This window comes from Chanodichthys erythropterus, chromosome 11 (assembly GCF_024489055.1).
Source record: "Chanodichthys erythropterus isolate Z2021 chromosome 11, ASM2448905v1, whole genome shotgun sequence".
NCBI classification, from domain to species: domain Eukaryota; kingdom Metazoa; phylum Chordata; class Actinopteri; order Cypriniformes; family Xenocyprididae; genus Chanodichthys; species Chanodichthys erythropterus.
Genome location: NC_090231.1, coordinates 57,128,653 through 57,150,388, shown reverse-complemented (window position 1 = coordinate 57,150,388; position 21,736 = coordinate 57,128,653). Strand labels below are relative to the sequence as shown.

General features: G+C 39.4%; 1 protein-coding gene across 3 annotated transcripts in view; it reads right to left on the bottom strand.

Annotated features, from left to right (window-relative positions):
• sbf2 (SET binding factor 2) overlaps positions 1–21,736 on the bottom strand; it is a 158,649-nt gene that overhangs the window by 108,192 nt on the left and 28,721 nt on the right. For 2 of the 3 annotated variants that reach the window (XM_067400186.1, XM_067400188.1), the window contains exon 3: positions 9,325–9,462. In XM_067400186.1, coding sequence (XP_067256287.1) covers positions 9,325–9,462 — 138 coding nt within the window. Of the gene's footprint in view, positions 1–9,324; positions 9,463–9,557; positions 9,696–21,736 lie in introns of those variants that run through there. The other variant, XM_067400187.1, reaches the window with a different exon arrangement.

The following is a 21,736-nucleotide window of genomic DNA, read 5'->3' as shown; positions in this document are numbered from 1 at the left end:
TATATTTTGACTGATTAAAATAATATTTATTAAAACCAAGTAACAAGTTGCTAAAAGTTGTTCCTTCACAGAGCATTATTTCAAGTTTGTACTTTCAAGTTGGGGTGAGTTATTTACTGCCTGACAGAGTGGAAAAAGAACAGCAAAGAGTGAACACTGAAAATCCTCAGAGGAGATGGACAGAGTGTCTGATGGGGGATTGCAGGGCTCTGTTTCTTAATTCTTTGTTATTCTCCACTGATAAATATCTAGGTTGAGGAGTTGAGAGAGCATTGGAAAATAATGCATAAAGATCACATGATTGTATGTTCTCAGAATCACTGATAAAGCTGAGCTTATGTAGACAAGCTTAGTCTGTATAAAGTGAATGTCGCTCAGTATACAGGCTCAGTCCGGTTTCAGAAAAGAAACTAAAAACAGAAATGCACATCAATGCATCAGATGTGGTAACGCTCGTGAGGTCATCCGAGCAGCGCTGCCTTTTTCAACAAGCAAGAGAAAACGATAAGAGGAGCAAAGCGTGACAGTGTGTTGACAGAGTTAGAGCCGTAAAGGATGGAGAAAAGTTAAGATTACTTGCATAATGAATAAAGGAGTGACTCAAGCTGGGTGTTATGAAACCACAAAGGGAACCTGGAGTAAAACAGAGGTGCTGGTCTATTTATAGATTTTGCTTTTTGGAAATTGGCTAGGTTTTGGGTTTGTTTTGTGCAAGGGTTTTGACCCAAGGGCTGAAATGCTATTTGAATGAATTTAGGCTCACATTACAAGTCCTGCTTTAGTCTATGAGTTGAATTGGCTCCATGTGAGTTTTTTTTTGGAAAATTCAATTTCCTAAATAATCACATCCAAAGATGCAATCAGTGAAAAAACAAATCACAGTAATTACACCATGTACAACCCAAACTGAGTTTATGGGACAATGGGAGGATTAAATCAATGATAAAATACATAAACTATAATTTAGGCAAAAATGTAGTAGGTCACAAGCTACATACAAAAATAAAAATAAAAGCTAGGGTACTTAGAAAATATACTTTTTGTAGTTATATTGGTTTAAAAAAAAAGAGAGAAGAGAAAATTACTTGTTAGGCCATATCCATTTTTACTCGCATTTTTGATGAGAATCGCCTATTCATAACTAGGAATTTTCATACTGGAACTGTAGTTGGATTTTGGATAATTAAAACCATCATCAGCCCTTAAATCATTTAAGTCAAAGATTTATAAAATTTTCAACACATCTTTAAATGTAATGACAATATCGTGGCACAACTATGAAGTGAAAAGTATTAATAGTTTTTAGATTTTGGGCAGTCACACCGCATGCCATTATACAACCTGAACTTGCCTTGTCGTAAAAAGGACAAAATACTTGATATTTTAAGAAAGTTACAGACCTTGACACAGTTATGTTGGTCTGCAGGCCTATGTTAAAAAATTTTAAAACTTCAAAACATACAAGTAGCAAATAATAAAGATGAGCAAAGAAACATATTACAAGCAATAAACAAAGAGTGCTTTCAGTATTTATGATTATCTGAGTGATTTTTCTCTCTCATCTTCACTGTTGTTTGATTGTTACAGACATCACAGACAGCGGGAGATCTAATAGGCTGCATTCACTCACAGATCTCTTTTTGAAATATAAGAAAGAATGTGAGTAAGAAGTATGTTTGTCCTGTCCGTTTAATCCCTTAAGACATAACTGGTTGTGTTTACATTAATTTAGCGTCATAAAACCATTTTGATACATAAGTACATTAAACAAATTAGCCTTCTGTTAGCGAGTTTCATATTTTATATATATATATATATATATATAAGTCCACTGCATTCCAAACGACAAATGATAAATGATGACTTTGTAGCACATTTATAAAGAAAATCCAGACGGGGAGACCGCGCACCGGAAGTGTAACATCAAACAAAGCTCCCGTTTCTCACAGCGCATCCTGTGCAATGAAGCCCGCGGATGTCTTTTCAATTTAATTTGCTTCGACTTTTCCGAACTTTATGAAAGATTATTTTACGGAATGTTGGAGTGGTGCATGTGTGTGTGGAATTGGAAGCAAGCAGAATATGGGCGTTTCTAAAGCACATTTAGTGCCATCGCGCAATCTGGTTAAAAGCTCAGAATCTATCCAGAATCGTTGGAGAGAGAATCGCAATGCATCGTTTTTTTTCTCCCACCCCGACCTGAATGTGTGTGGAAACAATGTAAATCTACTGAAATATGTGTGTGCATAAATACAATGCGTGATCAAAGCATACAGGAGGCATCTTTCCCTTGATTGCACTCCTCATCCATCAAAACTTTACTAGCGAGACGCTGGTTTGCTTTATACAGCCGAGAAATGTCATTTGGCTATACAGTCTGTATTTCAGACAGTGCGATACGAGAGGGCTAGCACTCTTCAGAAACAGTCCCAGAATATGACAGAGCTTGGGTTAAAGGGTTAGAAATTTCCACCTAAGAGGGTCACAGATGATTGAGCCATTGTAGATGCTCAGAGTGATAAACTCCCGACTTCTAAGATCATCCAACTGTGTGACGTAAATTACGATAATGACAAAATTTCACGTTTCAGTAAGTTAAATTATTTTACCTTGGTATTGAAGTCACAGTTCGGTATGGGTTTGGTACAGCAGGGGGGAAGAAAAAAAAAAAAATATATATATAGCTTTAATTATGACAAAAAGCAGACTTCGTTATCATTCGCTGATAAGAAGAAGAGGTTTTCCCGAGTCACGTCCCACTGCTCACAATCTGCTTCTAATTGTCCGGTTTGAGTCAGCATCAGGCCTGCGAGCTCATATCGATGCCCACCTCTCAAACCCTGCTGTCTAACCCCCTGTGCTGGAGTCCATTTGATTTGCTCAGACAGTGAAAACATGCCACAAGATCCACCGCATCTTATCAGTGGGAGCACAGGATTAAAATACCCCCACAGATGGGAAACACATTTCAAGCTTATTGGGAGGATTTGGTTCAATTATGAAGAAAAATACATTCCAGTGCTGCCTCTTCCAATCTGATAAAAGAAAAATATCTTTCAGTGTGTCATGATTTATACATTAAGTGGGTTTAATGGTGTAGCTTTAGGAAAGTACACAACACCTGAAATGCTTGGTCCTGCATACGTGTTTAAAACAATGAGTGCAGAGAGAATTTTGAACTTTCAATGACTTTACTTCAAGACTACCACATACAGTTCAGGGTGATTATACTCACCCGAGAAAAATAAAATGTGTTTGGACGGTGTGGTTGACAAAAGATTTCTGAAATCACAACTGAAGTTTTGGTTGCATAACAGAGGGTCATTTCCATAAACGTGTGTGCTTTTCTTCCTTGTGATGTATCAAGACCTGACATAGCATACAAATGCCCTCAACATGCATCAACCCTCTGGGTTACTATTCCTAACTCTCAAGCTTTGCATGCATCCCATAGGAATGACCTAAAGGTTCCTGTGAACATTTCAGTAAAATGGTAAAAATTGACTGAATGATATTCTTATGTTGGCTGGATTTTTTTCACCTGATTACTTCATGCATTTTCTTAGATCGGATAGCTATCCAGTCATGAAAAGAAGGACATCCTGGGATTTTTATAGACCACAGAGAGTCAGGACCTCTGTTTAACGTCTCATCCGTATATGTTATAGCCAGATACGGCAGTGATACTGCAACACGCCACAGATGAGTAGCGGTGTATCTCTTCAGCAAGCCAATGGACAAACTGCTGCAAATGAAACTAATAGTAAGTCTTAGACGCTCAACAAACAATCACCTTCAGTAAACGTAGTGAGACTAAATGATCTTACCAGTGCTGATTCTGCTCTCTCTCCTATTGCAGCCTTTGATCTTGAAATTAGTTCATGACGAATAAAATGTAGCACGTATCTGTTGCTTTCGCTATTGTAAACTCTGTTAAATTTGCATATAGGAAGATCAGATTTTTCTTTAAAAAAGCCAAATAACACTACTTAATAATGTGATAAAAATGCTGAGACTGCAAATCAGATAAAGGAAAAAGCCTCTCGCAGTTGACCGGTGCAGACATTTATCACTGTTTGGAGAATTTCTGTGGGCAAAACCCAGTCATTCCCTTCACAGATTTCACATCAGGTTCAAGTTTTTTTTATGCAAATTCACTGCGCTGACCAACAGGAAGCTGACTGGTTTGCATTTAGAGGCATGGATGGATAGTATGTGAACTGGGATGCAGATATACACTCCATGGGTTAAGAGGCCATCTAGCATCTATTCACTCGACGCAAAGAAAACAGTCCCAGAAGACCTTCAGCATAACGAGGTAACGGGCCATCGTGGTCATTACGTGACAGAAGCCATCTTGGATTACGAACTTCTGGATAAGTGTATCAAAGAAAAACAGTGATAATGAAACAAAAGCAGACATATTGCAAAGACCTTTCTAATGACATTTAAGCTGTGAGGTTGCGATTAAGAATGATGCTTCAGTCTTAATGTGCCTGATGACACTGTGAAGTACTCTTCATGGGTGGTCTTCTCTCTTAATCTCCCAAGAGGCTCAGTAGCAAAACACATAATATAAATAAAGAAGATTTACAGTCTCACTGTGAAAGACAGAAAGAAATAGAGGGACGGGAAGGAGAGGAAGACAGCGCCAGCCGACAGCTGGGGGTCATCAAAGCTCAAAGACATGACGTACTGAAGTTCCTGCAAAATAGTTTTGTAACCTTCTGGAACCACCAGCCTCTAAATGCAAATAATTCCTGCTTTTATTGACCATTTATGACCATTTGTCATGAGTTTGTTTATTTGTACTAAAGTAAAGCAACAGGAAGTTGACAGTAAGTCAGCATGCTGGCATCCATGTAGATGCTTGTGGTAAACGGGCTGATTCATAGTGAATCAAGGAAAACTAATTAAACTTCTAGGTATTCAAACAGTAAGCAGTTTGTTTAACAAATTAATGTGATTCACAGCATCGAAATGCTTTGTCTTGGTCATGATGACCACTACATCCTGAGTGCTAAATTAGGTTAATTACACAAAATGCCACGTTGCCAGTACTAGGATGCTGCTCCCAATTTACGTTGAATGTCAGGATGTGATCAACCGGTTTTCCTCACTATTACACCACCATTTACACAGATAAAAAATGAATACATTCTCTAGAATTTTTTGATGAGACTTTCAAGCGGCTGATAATTAAACTCTCAAAAAAGACAAATGTCATTCAGTGGTGTTTACAAGAGTGATGGTTATCTGACCTGCTTTCTGCCTGTTGCAATATTCTAAATGATTTCATGCAACCAATTACTTTGAGCATCCACTGTTCTTTTGAAGACATCACTGGATTTTTCTCCAAGAAAACAACAGCAGTGTTGCATTTGCCTACAGTGGAATGAACTTGAACTGAGGAGCTTGACTAAATGCACATTATGACTTTGTTCAGAATTTCACCATCATCTCATGAAAAATTTTTAAGGCACATTAATCACGAATGTTGCAAAGTTTACTGACATGAGACACAAAAAATTCCAAAGCATTAAGGGGAAACAGGTTGCAATTACAGTATCAAGTAGGTTCTAGTACTAAAAGTATGATGCAAAGAGTACAGAGGTACAGCTTTGGAATAATCATATGTGGGATTTGAACCTATAACCTTTGGGATATTGGGTTAAACCTTTTCCTCTATCACCACCTTAAGAATCCCAAAGGTCCTTTGGTTAAGAATAGCCCAAACATCTAACTCAAAAATCTGACCCAAATTTGGTGACAATTGGACAAACATTGTAGTAAGAGTGACAACAAAAACGGATCAGGGGACTATTCACACTATCCCCGAACAATATGCTGAATTTTTCTCCACATGATTCTAGGTGCTGCCATAGACTCCCAGCCAGAGGAAGTAGAAAAATAAGAAGAAGAAGAACTCCAAGGTAAACAATACGCACCTCAAGCGCCTGGCCCCTAATAAAACCCCAAAGCACTTTTGGCTAACAGTAGGGTGAAACAGCTGTCCTCATTGAAATTTGTGTGCTATCAGAAAGATTAATTATAACTAGCATTCTAAAAGACCTGATAAGCAGGATGTAGTGTAATCAATGAATGTTATACTGTGATTCCTGAAGTAGACGAATGGCAAACACTTCAAATACATCCACACATGACAATCAAAAGGGTCCAAGCAGGTGGAAAATGACCCCAATTGGCAGATTTGGCAGAACAGATGCTGTGGATACAAGTATTGGCTGCAAGCAATCATTTTTGTTCATCTGTCCAACTGATATTGTAGTATGTTAGCACTTGTAGCAAAGAAAAAGCATGTTAAATTTTAATTTCCTTACTCAAACGGTTTTTACGAGATTCTCCTCGTTACAGCCTCCCTCAAGGGGTCAAATTTGGCATGTGTCCTTCAAGCAACCTGGTGTCCATGTGTAATTTATTTAGACATTCAGAAAAAGTAAGTCCATTAGTCAACATGTGACCACCAGCAAAAATTCATTGGTTCATTTCTGCCAAATAAATGATGAACTCGGATAACCTAACTTACAGAAAACGGCATGCTTGAGACTATTCTTTGCTATTTATCCTAGAGATCGACAGAAAAGAGAGGGCTTCAGTGCTCTTCTTTCCCAGAGGACCTAATCTTCAATAGCCTGAGGCTGACTTCCACACTGCATCAGTTTGCCACATTAGAGAGGAAAGCCCTGGCAATTAAAGGCTGGAATACACTACACAACCTTTGCCCTGATTTACAGTCTGGGGTGAATTTCCCAAAGCAACTATGTCCGCAAGTTCCGTAATTACAATAGAGTTCAATGGAACTTGCAACCATAGTTAGCTAACGATGCTTTTGGGAAACACACCCCTGGACAAGTCGACGCTAGTTGTCAAAAGTAAGAGCTAGTCTGCAGATTTGAGTTAAGAAAATAGAAAATCACGTAGTGTATAGGCCAATTCACACTGCACTGACAGATGCCGACCAATGCAGACAATCACCAGACTACAGCACTTCAATTCTCAGACATTCCATAACGTGACAAATCCTGACTGAACATGTTCAATTGGTGAGAACAAACACCATCCAATGCCAGACATGGAAGTGATCCAACAAAACCCAACAAAGTGTTTACTGCCTTCGGTCGGCATCTATCGATGGAGTAATTGGCCTTATAATGGGCACAGACTTTGATTTGACAATGATTCCATGCAGTCAGAGAATATCAAACACTTTTGATATTTTGAGGCGATTTTAGAACTCATACTGTTTGCATCTGTCATGCGTCTCCTGGCAACAAGGTGCATGTCTCTGTGTGAGTTTGTTGTGTTCTCAGTCATTTAGTATTCTCTAGAACATTTTTTTAAAGTCAGTAAGTGTCTAATGCCTAGTGTTTTAAGATCTGTTCAGATTTGAAAAGTTGTGTAGAGTATTCCAGTCTTGAGTTGTGCTAGTACCAAAGCTTGACCCTTATTACCAATCCTGCCCCAGTACTGTAGACTTCCTCAGTCAAGGACACATATTTATGGGGGATCTGCTGTTCCTTGCACTCCAGGACTTCTACTTTATGCTGAAAGATCTCAGCAGAGGACAAAAAAAGTGAATGTTCAATGTTTTTCCTCTCACAATGTGGTACAACTGAAAATCTTTAACAGGAGCTAGTTTAGTCTAGTTTCATGATCACTGGAAGGGGCTGAGGTTGGAACCCTGATGGGCACTGGGCAAAAGTCAGGAATTACATCTGCATTCTTTACATAGCTGTCCTACAACCCCAGCCCCTTGAGGTTCTCTTCTTGCTCTTCTTCTTTCCTTCTCCTCTCTGGACAGTGAACATTAACTTGGCATGTTTGTTTTGCTTATAACGAACCCTGGTGTGATTGCTCTGTGTTGTGGTTCACTTGAATAAGTGTGAACGCTGCCATCCGAACCCTGGTGCGCACCAAACAAGCAGACCGAGAACCTTGAAAAGATGGGTCTCAGTCTGCTTCCAAATGAACTCTGGTGCGGTTCAAATAAAATATGAACGCAACATGGACCAAAGACATGTAAACGAACCAAAAACAGGACATGAAGTCACAAGATGCTGCCCTAAAAAGGACAGAATGCTCAAGCACACCTGGTTTTTCTTGTCACAGTTGTGATGTTGCCCATCACAGTTCTGTAATACATCGGAACCACGTCTCCTCGCAGCAGATCTTCATTTGTGTGTGACGGAGGGATTCCTGCCACTGTTTTGACCCCTTTACGCATTTAACAAGCTCTTCACGAGTCAAAATATCATCATATGTAGGCTATGCATATTCATGAAAGAGTAATTAAAAACTTTCACTGGCAATGGGCAAAAAATATCTCAGATTAATTTTCATTAGATATCTAAATGGCTTCTTTGTTATGCAACCGCTAGAATTCTTACCAGGTCAAGAAAACATAATCATATAACTCCAATTTTATCATCTTTACACTGGCTACTGGCTACTTTACACTGGAATTATAAAGTATTGCTGCTGACTTATAAGGCCCTAAATGGTTTACCTCCTATGTATTTAACCGACCTTCTATCACCCTACAATCAAACACGCTCTTTAAGGTCACAAAACTCTGGACTTCTGGTTGTACCTAGGATATCTAAGTCCAACAAAGGAGGGAGAGTGTTTTCACATTTGGCTCCTAAACTCTGGAATAGCCTTCCTGATAATGTTCGGGGCTCAGACACAATCTCCCAGCTTAAATCTAGACTACACATCTCTTTAGCCAAGCATTCACATAATGCATCTCATAACTGTGCACTCCAGTTATATTAAAATAAAAGCACTTGACTATTTATTGCTTGAAATGTTATGAACAGAAGCTACGCAAATTATTTTCTATTTGCTTTTGTGTTTCCACCTCGGGATGCCCATTCCAAGGTAACTGGCGATTACACCAACCCCAGTTTGGATCCTGACTCTTATGAAAGTTTCAGATGACCCGACACCTGTGAAGAGATGACGCCAACGTCTGCAAGGACTTCAGATGACGGCAACTCTGAATCAACATACACAACTGACCAAATTCCTATATATTGTAATCGTTATGATCACAACTTGTAATAATTGCTTTAATGAGCTCATTGTTTCTGCCTAAATGAATACACAATATTAGCTAACTGCATGATTTGAAAGTGAATGTGACACCTTACTCGGAATTTGTGCTCTGCATTTCACCCATTCATAACAGATTGCATTTTAGGTCAGAAAAACAAGGTAGAAAAAAATCTGTACAAATTCAGTAGCAGGGATGCCTGGACCACTGACTAGACCATTATAATAAAAATATGGCCTTAGTCTCACCTGTAGGTTGACCTCTGCCTCAAAGAAGGTCAGACAGGAGCAGTAGTGTCGTTCTGAATCTATGTCTGTCAGCACCACTGTGAAGAATGTTGGGGGTTTCCTCTCACGAGATAGCCTCCATCCACCAGGCTGGCAGAACTGTAAAAGCACAAAAACAAACAAAGATGGTAAGACTTGACTCTACACGAGAACCTGACATTACCAGAACACCAGTAAGCACAAAGCAGCATTACCAGTAAGCACAAAGCAACCAGTAAATTCCAGTTACCATATGAGGTGACATAATTTGCGCAGAGAAATTCATACGAATTGAAATTGATGTTGTTGAAAATCATTTCGAACACCTTTTAATGTTTTTACAGGGCTTACTGGAATGCAGTGTGAGGCTGTTATGGTACGTCATTGTGCAAATGGACTAGTGTGTGATCAAATGCAGGATGTGCCACTTCAGATAGTACATCCTTTCATCAGAAGGCAGGAAACGCCACTGAGTGCCTCAGTGCCCTTCCAAAAGTCCCTCCATATCCATTCTGTTACATAGAAAATCCCAATAAATAAATCTGGATAATGTCCTAGCAGACCAACTGTAGATTGCCCATACAGATTTACATACGAGTCCTGCTGCTGAATCCATGCTGCCTTGTCATTTTTTTACAGGAGTTGTAAGTTTGTGGTCTGTATTGAATGTGATGCAATAAAAAGACAGCATACTGAAATCGAAAGCTTTTGAATTGGACTGAAACAAATTAAGTGTTTGAATTAAAGGATTAGTTCAATTTGGGATGAAAATGACCCCAAGATTTAATCACCCTCAAGCCATCCTAGGTGTATTTGACTTTCTTAGTTATATTATGAGTTATATTAATAAATATCCTGGCCGTTCTAAGCCTTATAATGGCAGTGAACCTGATCAACAAGTATGTAGTTAAAGAAAGTGCAATCTGGTCCTGTAGTTCTAACCCTAATCAAACACACCTGAACAAGCTAGTCAAGGTCTTCAGAGTTACTAGAAAATTGCAGGTATGTACATTCGATCATGGTTTGAGCCAAACTCTGCAGGACAGAAGTCCTCCAGGGCTGGATTTGAGGAACCCTGGCTGTGTCCAAAATCACCCCCTAGGCCCTTAAATGGGGTACTACTTGAATATAGTTTAGTATATTAGTAAGTATAGTAAGTTTAGGAAGTATAGTTTACGTTATTGAGTGCACTCATTTAATCCCACAATGCACTGCAATGATGAGTGTACTCAACGGCTAGAGTATACGCATATGCACTATGAGGGTCACGTCGAATGAATTCTTGCGTCTCGCCAGAAGATGGCGCCCAAAGCTGAATCATCCATCCATCCATTTTCCAAACAGACTAATGTAGGGAATAGTGAATGAAGGTATAGGGGGTGATTTCAAACACAGCTCCTGTCTTAGTGCCCTATTATACACCCAGCACAATGCGGCGCCAGGCACAACGCAAGTGTTTTTTTGCTAATTTCAGCCCAACGCTGTTTAAATAGCAAATGCATTTGCACCCATTTGTGTGTCCATGGGCGTGCTAGTCTGAAAAAGAGGTGTGTTCAGGTGCATTGTTGGCGTGTTACTATTTTGAGGCAACTGAAATAGACTGCGCGATTGACCAACTGAAACCTGGTCTAAAGTCAATGACGCAATATTTTGTTATTTAAAGAACGTGTTAGTAATATGTGCATGAGCAGATCTGTTTCCTCACTTGAGAACCATTCAGTTTTTCCAGTTGCAAATTCTGCCATGTAAATAGCGAATCCACCATGGTGCGAGCACAACTGGCTTTTGAAGGGAATGGGAGATGAGACTCTGATTGGTTTATTGCACGTTACGCCCCAAACACACCTATTACTCATTAAGAGAATAGGGACAACATTTTTAGATCATACGGTGAACGTGCCGACCATTTTTCTCGTCCATAAACAAGCAAAAGTGGATTCGGACACGCCCTAAGTGCATTTGCGCCTTGCGCTTTACACCATGTGCTTAGATCATTAAAATAGGGCCCTAAGAGTTTTACTAATGAGCTGATGAAGTGAATCAGGTGTGTTTGATTAGGGAGACATTTAAAATGTTCAGTGATGGAGGTACTCCAGGACCAGGATTGGGAATGACTGCAGTAAAGCATGGCACTAGCAACGCAAAGGTCATGGGTTAGAAGCAAGAACTGATAAAATGCAATGAAAGTCACTTTAGATAAAAACGTCAGCCAAATGCTTTAATGCATATGAAAGTGCAGGCAATGACTCTCCTGGCAAGCAGTAAAGAGATAGGAGAGAATGAGACATCGGACTGTGAGTAAATCTGCTGTATTGGTTCTTCAAAGTGACTTGGCAGGCACAGCAAAGCTGGATCACAAATGGTGGCCTTGCAGGAGATAGATTAGGAAGAACAGAAGTACAAATCAAAGAAAGTCAGGAATAGAGATGAAAGAGTTGGAAAACTGATAAAAGACAACTTTTGACTCATGGATAGGCAAAAGTGATAAGGTGAGTGGGTGGAAACATGACGAGTGATGGGAGAAGGAACAAGAGCAAGAGGGACAGCGAAAATGAAAGACAGAGCGATATATAGTGTGTTGGATTGACCTCAGGGCTTGAACCAGGATGTTAGCATCCCGCTGCAGCCACAATAGCAGGCAGGAAATCTGGAGCGCTGGCAGGCGAAAACGGAAGAGTGGGATGCTCCTTTCCCTTGTCAGATTGGGAAAGGTTCCAGGAAAATTACAAGAAAATATGAAAATATTCAAAGTATGTGATAAGTTCCTGGCCAAATACAGATAAACAAATAATGAGAGTGCATACATGGGTTGAAAATGTGAGACAGCAGTGCCACACAGACCCAGAATGGACCTTAGACAGGAAAGATGCCATAATTTTACACAAATGAGAATAGCCTGTGCTTTTGTACAAGCCAGTGCTTCTATTCCTTACAGCTTCATTTTTATTCACCTTAAATTGAATATGACTATGTCTATAACTGTGGAGAAGATGTGTATTATTACGCTTAAGCTACATCAATACCCCTTGTTCCTGAGGCTGTTATTTTTCGAGTGGCCAAAGGCTCTTAGCTGAAGAGACTGGGGCCTGGCATTGACTCAAATACTACAAAACCCAAGCCTCAGTCTGAAGTGTTTTGCACGTGCTTGGTTTAGTTCACAAGACAGACAACAACTGTGTCTTTCTGATCAACTGGACTGCAATCTTATTTTTACTGTAAATATTAGCTTAAGTTTAACATTTAATATCACTGAAGTAGCTCAAGAAGAAGGCTAGGATTGGTGGATGAAGCTCTAGGACAAGATGAAAATAAACTCATGCCACAATGTGTTTCAATGATCAGTTATTGGATTCTGTTATCTGATGACAAACATCAAAAACGATGGAGGGAGGGATCGAGGGTAGGGATCGATTCTTTAACCATGACTGTGATAAGAGGCCTTTGTATTTAATGTCTGTTTGAAGCATACAGTATACAAGGTCAAAATTGAGATAATTAACAATTCATGTTTTCATTTAAATTAGTTCTTGATTTGGAATAAACAGAAGAATCAAGAATCTAAATAAGTTCGGGAATCAGGCAACACTGGTTGCACTGTATGTTTCTGATTCCCTAAAAAGAACCAGCTTAGTTATTTGTTGGAGACTCATTTGGATTGTGTTGCAATTTTGCAGACAGGAGTGCCACCATTCTCCTACCTCCACTTGAAGATAACCAATTTAATGTCACTTGAGGTACCGGCATCTTGGAAATGACGTCAAACGAAGCTTCGTACTGTATTCGAGTTTGCTCCAGTGGTTATTTTCAAGTTTGGAGTTGCAGTTATACATCATACAATAATAATTATGGCTGTACTTCAAAACGTGAGTGAAAGAAGACGAAAGTTGAACCTATCTGAACTTTGAGCGTCACATTACAATGCTTCGCCTGCTGACAAGACGTTACATGAGTCACATGAAAGGGCCTCAATAGTTCTCCAAACCGAGCTTGCACTCTTGCAACCGTGAAACAGCTGAGTCATATAACAGAGAACACAGACCTTTTCCTTGAATTAGCTCTCAGTCAAGTGACAGTGGCACTCCGTAGTGTTCTACCAGCCATGATGTCAGAGGGCTTTCAATTACACAGCTGGCCTTGTCAGCAAAAGTTCCTCATCATGTGAGAAATGAGTGGCACGTCCACTCTGCAAACAAGACACAAGATCTGCAGCTTGACCTGCTAAGAATCAGTTCAGTGGTTAAAAGCATGGAGGACAGAACAACCATATTAGATCCTCGTCTGCCTTGTGCTGTCTACCGTTACTCGCATCTCTGTTTAATGACAGCCATAAAAGGCAGAGGACTGCTGCCCTAGTTAGAGGACAAAGCAAGAGCTCTGATTGCTTTGGGTTGTGTAAGAGTGCCAGGCTGGTTTCAAAGATACACAACAGAAACATATTCCTTGAAACTGATTTGATTTCAATGGGCTACTAAGTTAAGGCCATACCATTAATCAAATATTGAAGATTATGCTTAGAGCCGTTCCAATGGAAGGGTTAGTTCCCTCAAAAATGAAAATTTTCAACTTTGTGCCATCCAGTGCTTCACACTCCATTCCTGTAGGTGGCAGATTATTCTTCCTCTTCTGGCATTTTAATGGCAATGGGCCAACCACCATTCAGGACTGGAGTGTAAAGCACTGGATAGCACACAGGAGAACAGGAGAGCAATAGAGCAGCCAACCCAGCAGTTAGCATCACCCTGGTTCCCTCGACAAAAACCCAACAGGATTTTTTCATTGGCTTTTGGATTATTGCAGAAAATAAGTATAAAATAAGTAAATAATAACCAACTAAAGTTTATGATTCTTGCATTTTTGTTCATCATCATAATCATCATAGACAAATATAATTAATTGAAAATGTGTTTAAAAGCCTGAGTACAATCACCAGAAGTAAAAGCAAAACGTAGGATGTAAACAAACTACACCATGGTCACATGACTTCAGCGTCTACATCGCAAAGCTCTTTCAGTCTTTAGTTAAAAAAAACGTTTTCCCTGCAGGTTTGAGTCAGAATAGTTTGCAAGACTGGGATTAGAAACAACAAGGCTGTGAAAGTGGACGTAGTGAGTCGATGAGTTTACCTCTTCGGCTGATGATGTTTAATGTCCCCGACAACCTCTGTAGTCCCATTTAGCAACTTGTTAGCAACTGCTTTTTTCAAAATATCAGCAGGGGGCATTCCTGATGCATTTTATATCATATAAAATAATAATTTTGACCTTGTGTTAACCACAGACCTTATTTAAGCATTTAAGCATTTGATTTTCACCAAATCCAATCGGAGCACTCAAGTCAGAAATAAGGCGAAAAACAGTATAAATAAGATATTTGAAGAGTTCCTTTGCAAACGTCCATCTGACATCTTTTCTTTTAAAGGTGCTGTAGAACGTCTTTTTAAAAGATGTAATATAAGTCTAAGGTGAACCCTGAATGTGTCTGTGAAGTTTCAGCTCAAAATACCCCATAGATTTTTTTTTTTTTTTTTTTTTTTTTTTTTAATTGCCTATTTTGGGGCATCATTAAATATGAGCCGATTTATGCTGCGGCCCCTTTAAATGCTCACGCTCCCCGCCCATGGAGCTCGCACTTGCCTTTAACAGCATAAACAAAGTTCACACAGCTAATATAACCCTCAAAATTGTTCTTTACAAAGTGTTTGTCATGCAGCATGTCTTATCGCGTAAGTATAGTATTTCTTTGGATGTTTACATTTGATTCTGAATGAGTTTGATAGTGCTCCGTGGCTAAAGCTAACATTACACACTGTTGGAGAGATTTTATAAAGAATTAAGTTGTGTTTATGAATTATACAGACTGCAAGTGTTTAACAATGAAAATAACGACAGTCTTGTCTCCGTGAATACAGTAAGAAACGATGGTAACTTTAACCACATTTAACAGTACATTAGCAACATGCTAACGAAACATTTAGAAAGACAATTTACAAATATCCATCTGCCATTTTTCACTATTGTTCTTGCTTGCTTACCTAGTCTGATGATTCAGCTGTGCACAGATCCAGACGTTAATACTGGCTGCCCTTGTCTAATGCCTTGAACATGAGCTGGCATATGCAAATATTGGGGGCGTACATATTAATGATCCTGACTGTTACGTAACAGTTGGTGTTATGTTGAGATTCGCCTGTTCTTCGGAGGTCTTTTAAACAAATGAGATTTATATAAGAAGGAGGAAACAACTGTGTTTGAGACTCAAAGTATGTCATTTACATGTACTAAACTCTTGTTATTCAACTATGCCAAGATAAATTAAATTTTTAATTCTAGGGCACCTTTAAATGAGCATTTTTTTAAATCAGGCTCCTATGTTTAGGTTCCGTAATTTCACTTTAAAGGCAATGAAAAGGTTATTAGTTAGTAAGTTATTGAAATGCCTTATTTTCAAAAATGTCACTAAAATCAATTAATTGGTATTTCATAATTGACTGTCTTTTGTCCATGTGTGCTTTTTTTTCGCAAAAACCTCTAAGTCCACCTCTTTGGACAACAAGACATTGTAAAATGTCCATTTCTGTCAGTTTTTTCTGTCAGCAGCAAAAGGGACACTGTTGTGTTTACTTGCTACTCACAAAATCTTGTCATTGTCACAGTAACGATGGACAAAACGTGATAAAAAAGCCGGCTCATACCCACACTGTCATTCATCTCATATGATCATATAATTCGATTTGCATCTTCCGTTTGGTTCGTCTGCGGACTTATGCTGACAAAGGGAAGTGACATTTAGTGGTTTCTGCTAAATGAACCGCTATCCTAAATGGGCTGGGATTCAGCGGATTTGAAGTGAAAGTATTTGATGAACATATACTATGTGCGGAGAGGATTTCAGGAATATCAAGAGATGGCGTTTAGTGGCTTGTGCATCTGAACTCTTCATTTATTCTTCATCAAAGGCAGCTGAAGAGCAGGATTTATGCAACACTACCTTAATTAGAATTTAGCAAAAATGCAATATCTTTTAAGACATAATTGAGCCTTTGCATCAGGAGCGAACATATGATCATGATGCCTAAAAAAGCTGTCCAAGTAGGCAGTGTGTGGGGAAAAAAGAAAGGGTGTGTTTTCATAAAGTGTGAGAATATAAATTATAAATGGAATAGACACTTTTTGGCCCATCACAACATTCACGTCTAGACCTGGACAACAGCTGAAAATCTCACAGGAAGAAGAACAATAACACAGGGGAAAGAGGTGTCAGCACTGGTCGTCCCCTGTCAACACTGTACAGTTTTATCAAAACGGACAGCAGCGAATGCTGAATCCAAATACGGGACAGTCTATTTCTGTCAGCCACAGACCAAGGGTAGGAAATGCTCAGCTGAGCCAAGATGGAGACCCCATTCTTCTGTCTGAATGTGTTGAGCTGAAGGAAACCTGGAATAACCTGTGATGAAAACACTTCCTGAGAACATCTTCAGGGTCAAAGGAAATTAAAAAAAATAAAAAGTGTTTTTATGGACCTACCCTATCACAGCATGTGCTAGCAGATCTAAATTACCCCCAAATCTGAGGTAACACATGCAGAATTCACATTACCAATATGACATTGTTCTAAATTCAGCTATGACCAGAATATTTCATATGGTCAGTTATGCAATACTGCACATATGGTTCACTTTAGGGACAGATATTTTTAGTTGGTCAATGGGGATGCTTATAATTTACCAGAGTCATGAAGGGTGAGTAATGTGGAGATGCTAAAAATGCCAAACGAGCAACATATTGACAGCATCGTAATTTCATGACCTATAATTTATTGAGTTGATGATAATTCCTGCATGTCAGAAATGCAGAGGAAAAGGCAAACGGCATGTCCTCGATCTGGCGAGAGTATAACGTGTCATTTACTTCAGCCGCACATGTCCCGTGAGTAGCTCATACAGCTGGATCTGTCGTGCTCTTCACTAGTCCGCTCCTCTGGGGAGATTTCCTCACTTGAGATGAATTTCCTTTTCTAAAACGGTATAAATTGAAAACACACTGACATTTTAAATGGTGAATTTTAGCCTGAAGACTTTCAATCCTAACAATACAAACATGCAGCAGTCCTCTAGAGAGTTGAGTGATGTTTCACTCTAAACATTTTGCTTTCAGTTTGTATTCCCAAAACAGCAGTGGGGGAAACACTTTAAACATCCTTGGAACTTCCCAGCATTGCCCGGAATATGGCAATGAATTTTACTCTTGTGTAAAAAAAAAAAAAACAAACAAACAAAAAAATGGTAGGACAGGTGGTAGCAAGTTCTTTACAAACAAAAAAGGTCAGCTAAGGTCTACTGGGATGTTTACTACTTCTTTTTCATCTTTCACACATACACCAGTGTTGTCCTGTAGGTGGAGCTCAACCTCAACTACACTGTTTGATAAATGTGAAGTAATTTAGCTTACTGTATCGGAAAAAAACATATCACAATGTCTACGTTGCGATGTTTTTGCTTTATGGTTGCTGTGGTGCTCAGTGTTTTTATGTTGCTATGATGTTGTAAGTGAGAAAAGTTCATCCTAAAGTCTCTGAAATTCTGGTCCCAAAACATGGCTTTGGTCCCTTGTACAAAGCAAGTCGATGTTTTTTTCACCAGTTTATCTGCCATAGTGTGAAAAAAAAAAAATCTAAGTCTGATCACTCACAAAAAAAACTAGCTCACTGGAAAAAAACACAACAAAACGCGGCAACAGTGCAAAAGAGTCAAATTCCGCAGGAAAACCAGACTTGGCAACACTGTTGTGCACTGTTGTTTAATAGAGTTAGGGGTTTGTACACATCCTTAAGTATAAACAAAAGCAAGTGCTACTAATAACTGTGCCTGCATCCTAAAATAATAGCCTGTAACATTCTGGGAAAGAGAATTTAAACAAAAAGCAGTGTGCAAACGGCAAAAAAATCTGGCTAAAGGTACAGTCACATTAGAGAAATTTATGTGAAAAAATGTCTACTGTCCATTGTCAATAGTGTATTGATGTATGAAACAGCGCTCACACAGAAGTCACTTTTTAACCAAGCAGTTTTGTGTTTTGTCAACTCTGCGAATTTGTGTGACCAACATGAGGGAAATCTGAATGGGGAACTTTATCGCCTTGGAATTGAAACTATTCCTCCATGGACATGACTTTCGTTCATGCATCATTGGGAATAAACCTCTTTTTGAATTACCATATAACATGCAAACAACCAAACATCAGCAACAACAACAACAACAACATCAGCATTGTTGAACTTCACAAGCTAAACAACAAACGGTTCCAGTACAGTGTGCTTTGAGCAGCCATGTGTAAACACCTTTGTCCCAGGAGTGGACTGAGGCACAATATGGGTCTACGTCACACTGCAGACCCCTGCCTGTGAGTGCAGCGATAGAGAAGAGCGCACAGGTGTTTCCTGTGGTTTTCAGAGAGTCTGTCACCACCCACATTTCCCTCTTTCCAATCAGCTATCTTCCCTCTGTTTATGTTTTTCAGCTGACTAAACAGCTCCATGCTGCAGGTTGGACAGTCACGTGAGTCGGCCACTCTTCACTCTCAGCAGGAAGGAGAAAATGGCCCTGCTTTTGAATGGAGGGAGGGTTTCCTTTATTCACCACACAATAGCTGTTCATTACAGGACTCTTAAACTTTTACTATGTCATACTGAAGCGGATAACAAGGATTTTATGAGAAGCGACTGGTTACACAAGAATATCTTGACGTTGCACTATAACACAAGACTGCTATGTGGTATTAGTGTCAGGCATGTGGTCAGCTAAAGACAAAAACGAAGGAAAACCTGACCAGGGAGACCTTATCCCTTTCTTTGTTGACAACACAGGGCTCCAACCTGTGGCCTTTTTTCTTGCCGGTGAGGCTAAATTTTGTTAGAGGTCGCACTGGTGTTCTGTTGCACATGAAAAAACATCATACGGCAAACGAAACGAAAGCAGAACGAAACCACCCGTCTCGTTCAAGCTGCGCAGAGCGGACGGTTTATCAGCTCAGACCAATATTAGAGCTCAGAACAGGTTTACTAGCGGGGCAAAACTCGATCATGTGACACCGTTACTACACAGCAGTGATAAATCCAGTGAGAAAGCATTTGAATTCGTCACCGTATTAATAACATCTCTGCGAGATCCTTTCAAATTTGGCACGGAATTCTATAAACCATGATATGAGATCAAACAGCGCTGACATGGAAACCAGGAGAAACATTAACAAACATGTTATATAAGGCCTTTCAGTCCACAAATCAGCAACATTCACCATGGATTTAATGTAATAATGCTTACTGTAACCATGGTATTGTGGCTGAAATACTCTAATGTTTTTACATTATTCATTGCAATGTTCGTACAACCTTTTGAAAATGAAATTCAAGCACTTTTTTGCTTCACTTTGTCCAGCATTTCAAAAGCTCTAAATAATATCCAATTTAAAATGTAAAAAAAAAAAAACCCAAAAAAAAACAAACATGTTTTAACATGTTACTGCTGTTAATAAGAGCTCAGTGTTTTACTGTCAAATGTGCATTTCCAAAAAATAAGCATGTAATATTATTTATTGCAAAATAATAGTAATTTATGATTGAATTGCCTTAGTGATTAAAAATCCCCCACCCTCAAGCTCTACCAGATCAGGTGCTAGTGCCACCATCTGTAGAACTCATGGCTTGTTTCCACCGAGCGGTACAGTAAAGTACAATTCGGGACAGTAAACCCTGATCCGTCTTGCATTTCCACTGCCAAAAGTACCCTTTCTTGATAGGCGTGTTTTTGGCTGGAAAGTAGCAATCGATGTCATTTTCGCACTAAGAAAGCGACACAGTAAACAACAATAAACAACAATGGAGGACATACGGCAGATCATACTCGCCGACATTGTGTAGCAATGGTATTGTGTTTTAACTGTATATTTAAAAAAATGGCGCCTCCTGTGTTGTCATTCCCACTGTAGCATGCGTGAGTAATGATTCTCTGTCCAAAAAAAAAAAAAAAAAAAAAAATTAAACATTCTGCAGTGATTCTAGCTCCACCCTTTTGATATTAGAATCTGTGCTAGGTACCCCAGTGAAAGGGTCCCAAAAAAGTGGTACGGTACGGTTTGGTATTTTGGTATCATTCGCAACTTCTGACAATCAAAACAGAAATACTAAAAACTGTACAACTCGGTGGAAACGAGTAATTAGTGGCACCAGTGCTACTGCTCTCAGATGTTAGTCTGGAGCCCTTCAACAACAGATTTATAAACAATTCTCATGACGAATGTTCCCAAATGCAAAAATTATAAGCAACTCAAACTCACAGCACTTGCAGAGTGACCTCCTACGAAAACGTGTGCCACGTTTATTTGGTGTCAAATGCACCAACACTGTTTCCCTGGTGAAATGAAGGCAAGGATGCGGCACACCCAGCAGTGAGTGGGCCAACATAATTGGTGGCCACTTAACCACATGTCAGAGTCAATAATGTTCACAGAGGTACTTCTTTGCTGAGCGCGCTTGGAGAAACCAACTCTCAGGGAGGATAAGTTCACAGAGTGAAGGGAGCAAACACTGTTGAACAGAAATGTACATACAGTCAAACATCATGTCATGGTTACCTGATTACTTGGTTTTAGCGGATGCTTTTTATCCAAAGCGACTCAAGGTTCCATAATTGCACTAAAAGACAACCCCATTAGGGCAGTTTGGGTTTAGCAAATGTTGACAGAGGATCATGGTAGCGATCCAGTTCACACACTGTGTGCAGTGGTAGTGAGGGTCACACAACCCAAAATCTCTTTATCCAAATGTCCACTAAAGACTTTTTTTATATAAAACAAATGGACTAGCCATCTGTCCAGGGATGGGATGGGATGGGATGGGATGGGATGGGATGGGATGGGATGGGATGGGATGGGATGGGATGGATGGATGGATGGACGGACGGATGGGATGGGATGGGAGGATGGATTTATGTGACATACTTGCATGAACTATCATTTAAATAAAAGGTGATGAAAATTTTACCAATTTTTTGTCAATGTTCCACTCAACAGAAAGTACCCAAGCAACCTACTGTTGTTGACAAGCATCTATTCGACATCAGGCAAAAATGACTAAGTCTGACTAAGTAGTTGATCTAAACATTTATGGTAACTGAAACATTTGAAATAATCCTTGCATACATATAATTTTTTTTTTTAAAAAACCCCAACCTCTTGTTTTGACTTTTTTTGGGAGGACTTAATTAGTGGGGTAAGACACCCTCAACCCCTTGTGACTTCCCACCAATCCACATGTGGTCCATACCTGGGATCTGTAACCTTTAAGACCAGCTTAGACCCTTAATTACCTTTCCCCTTTAGCCAGAAACTTGAATAAC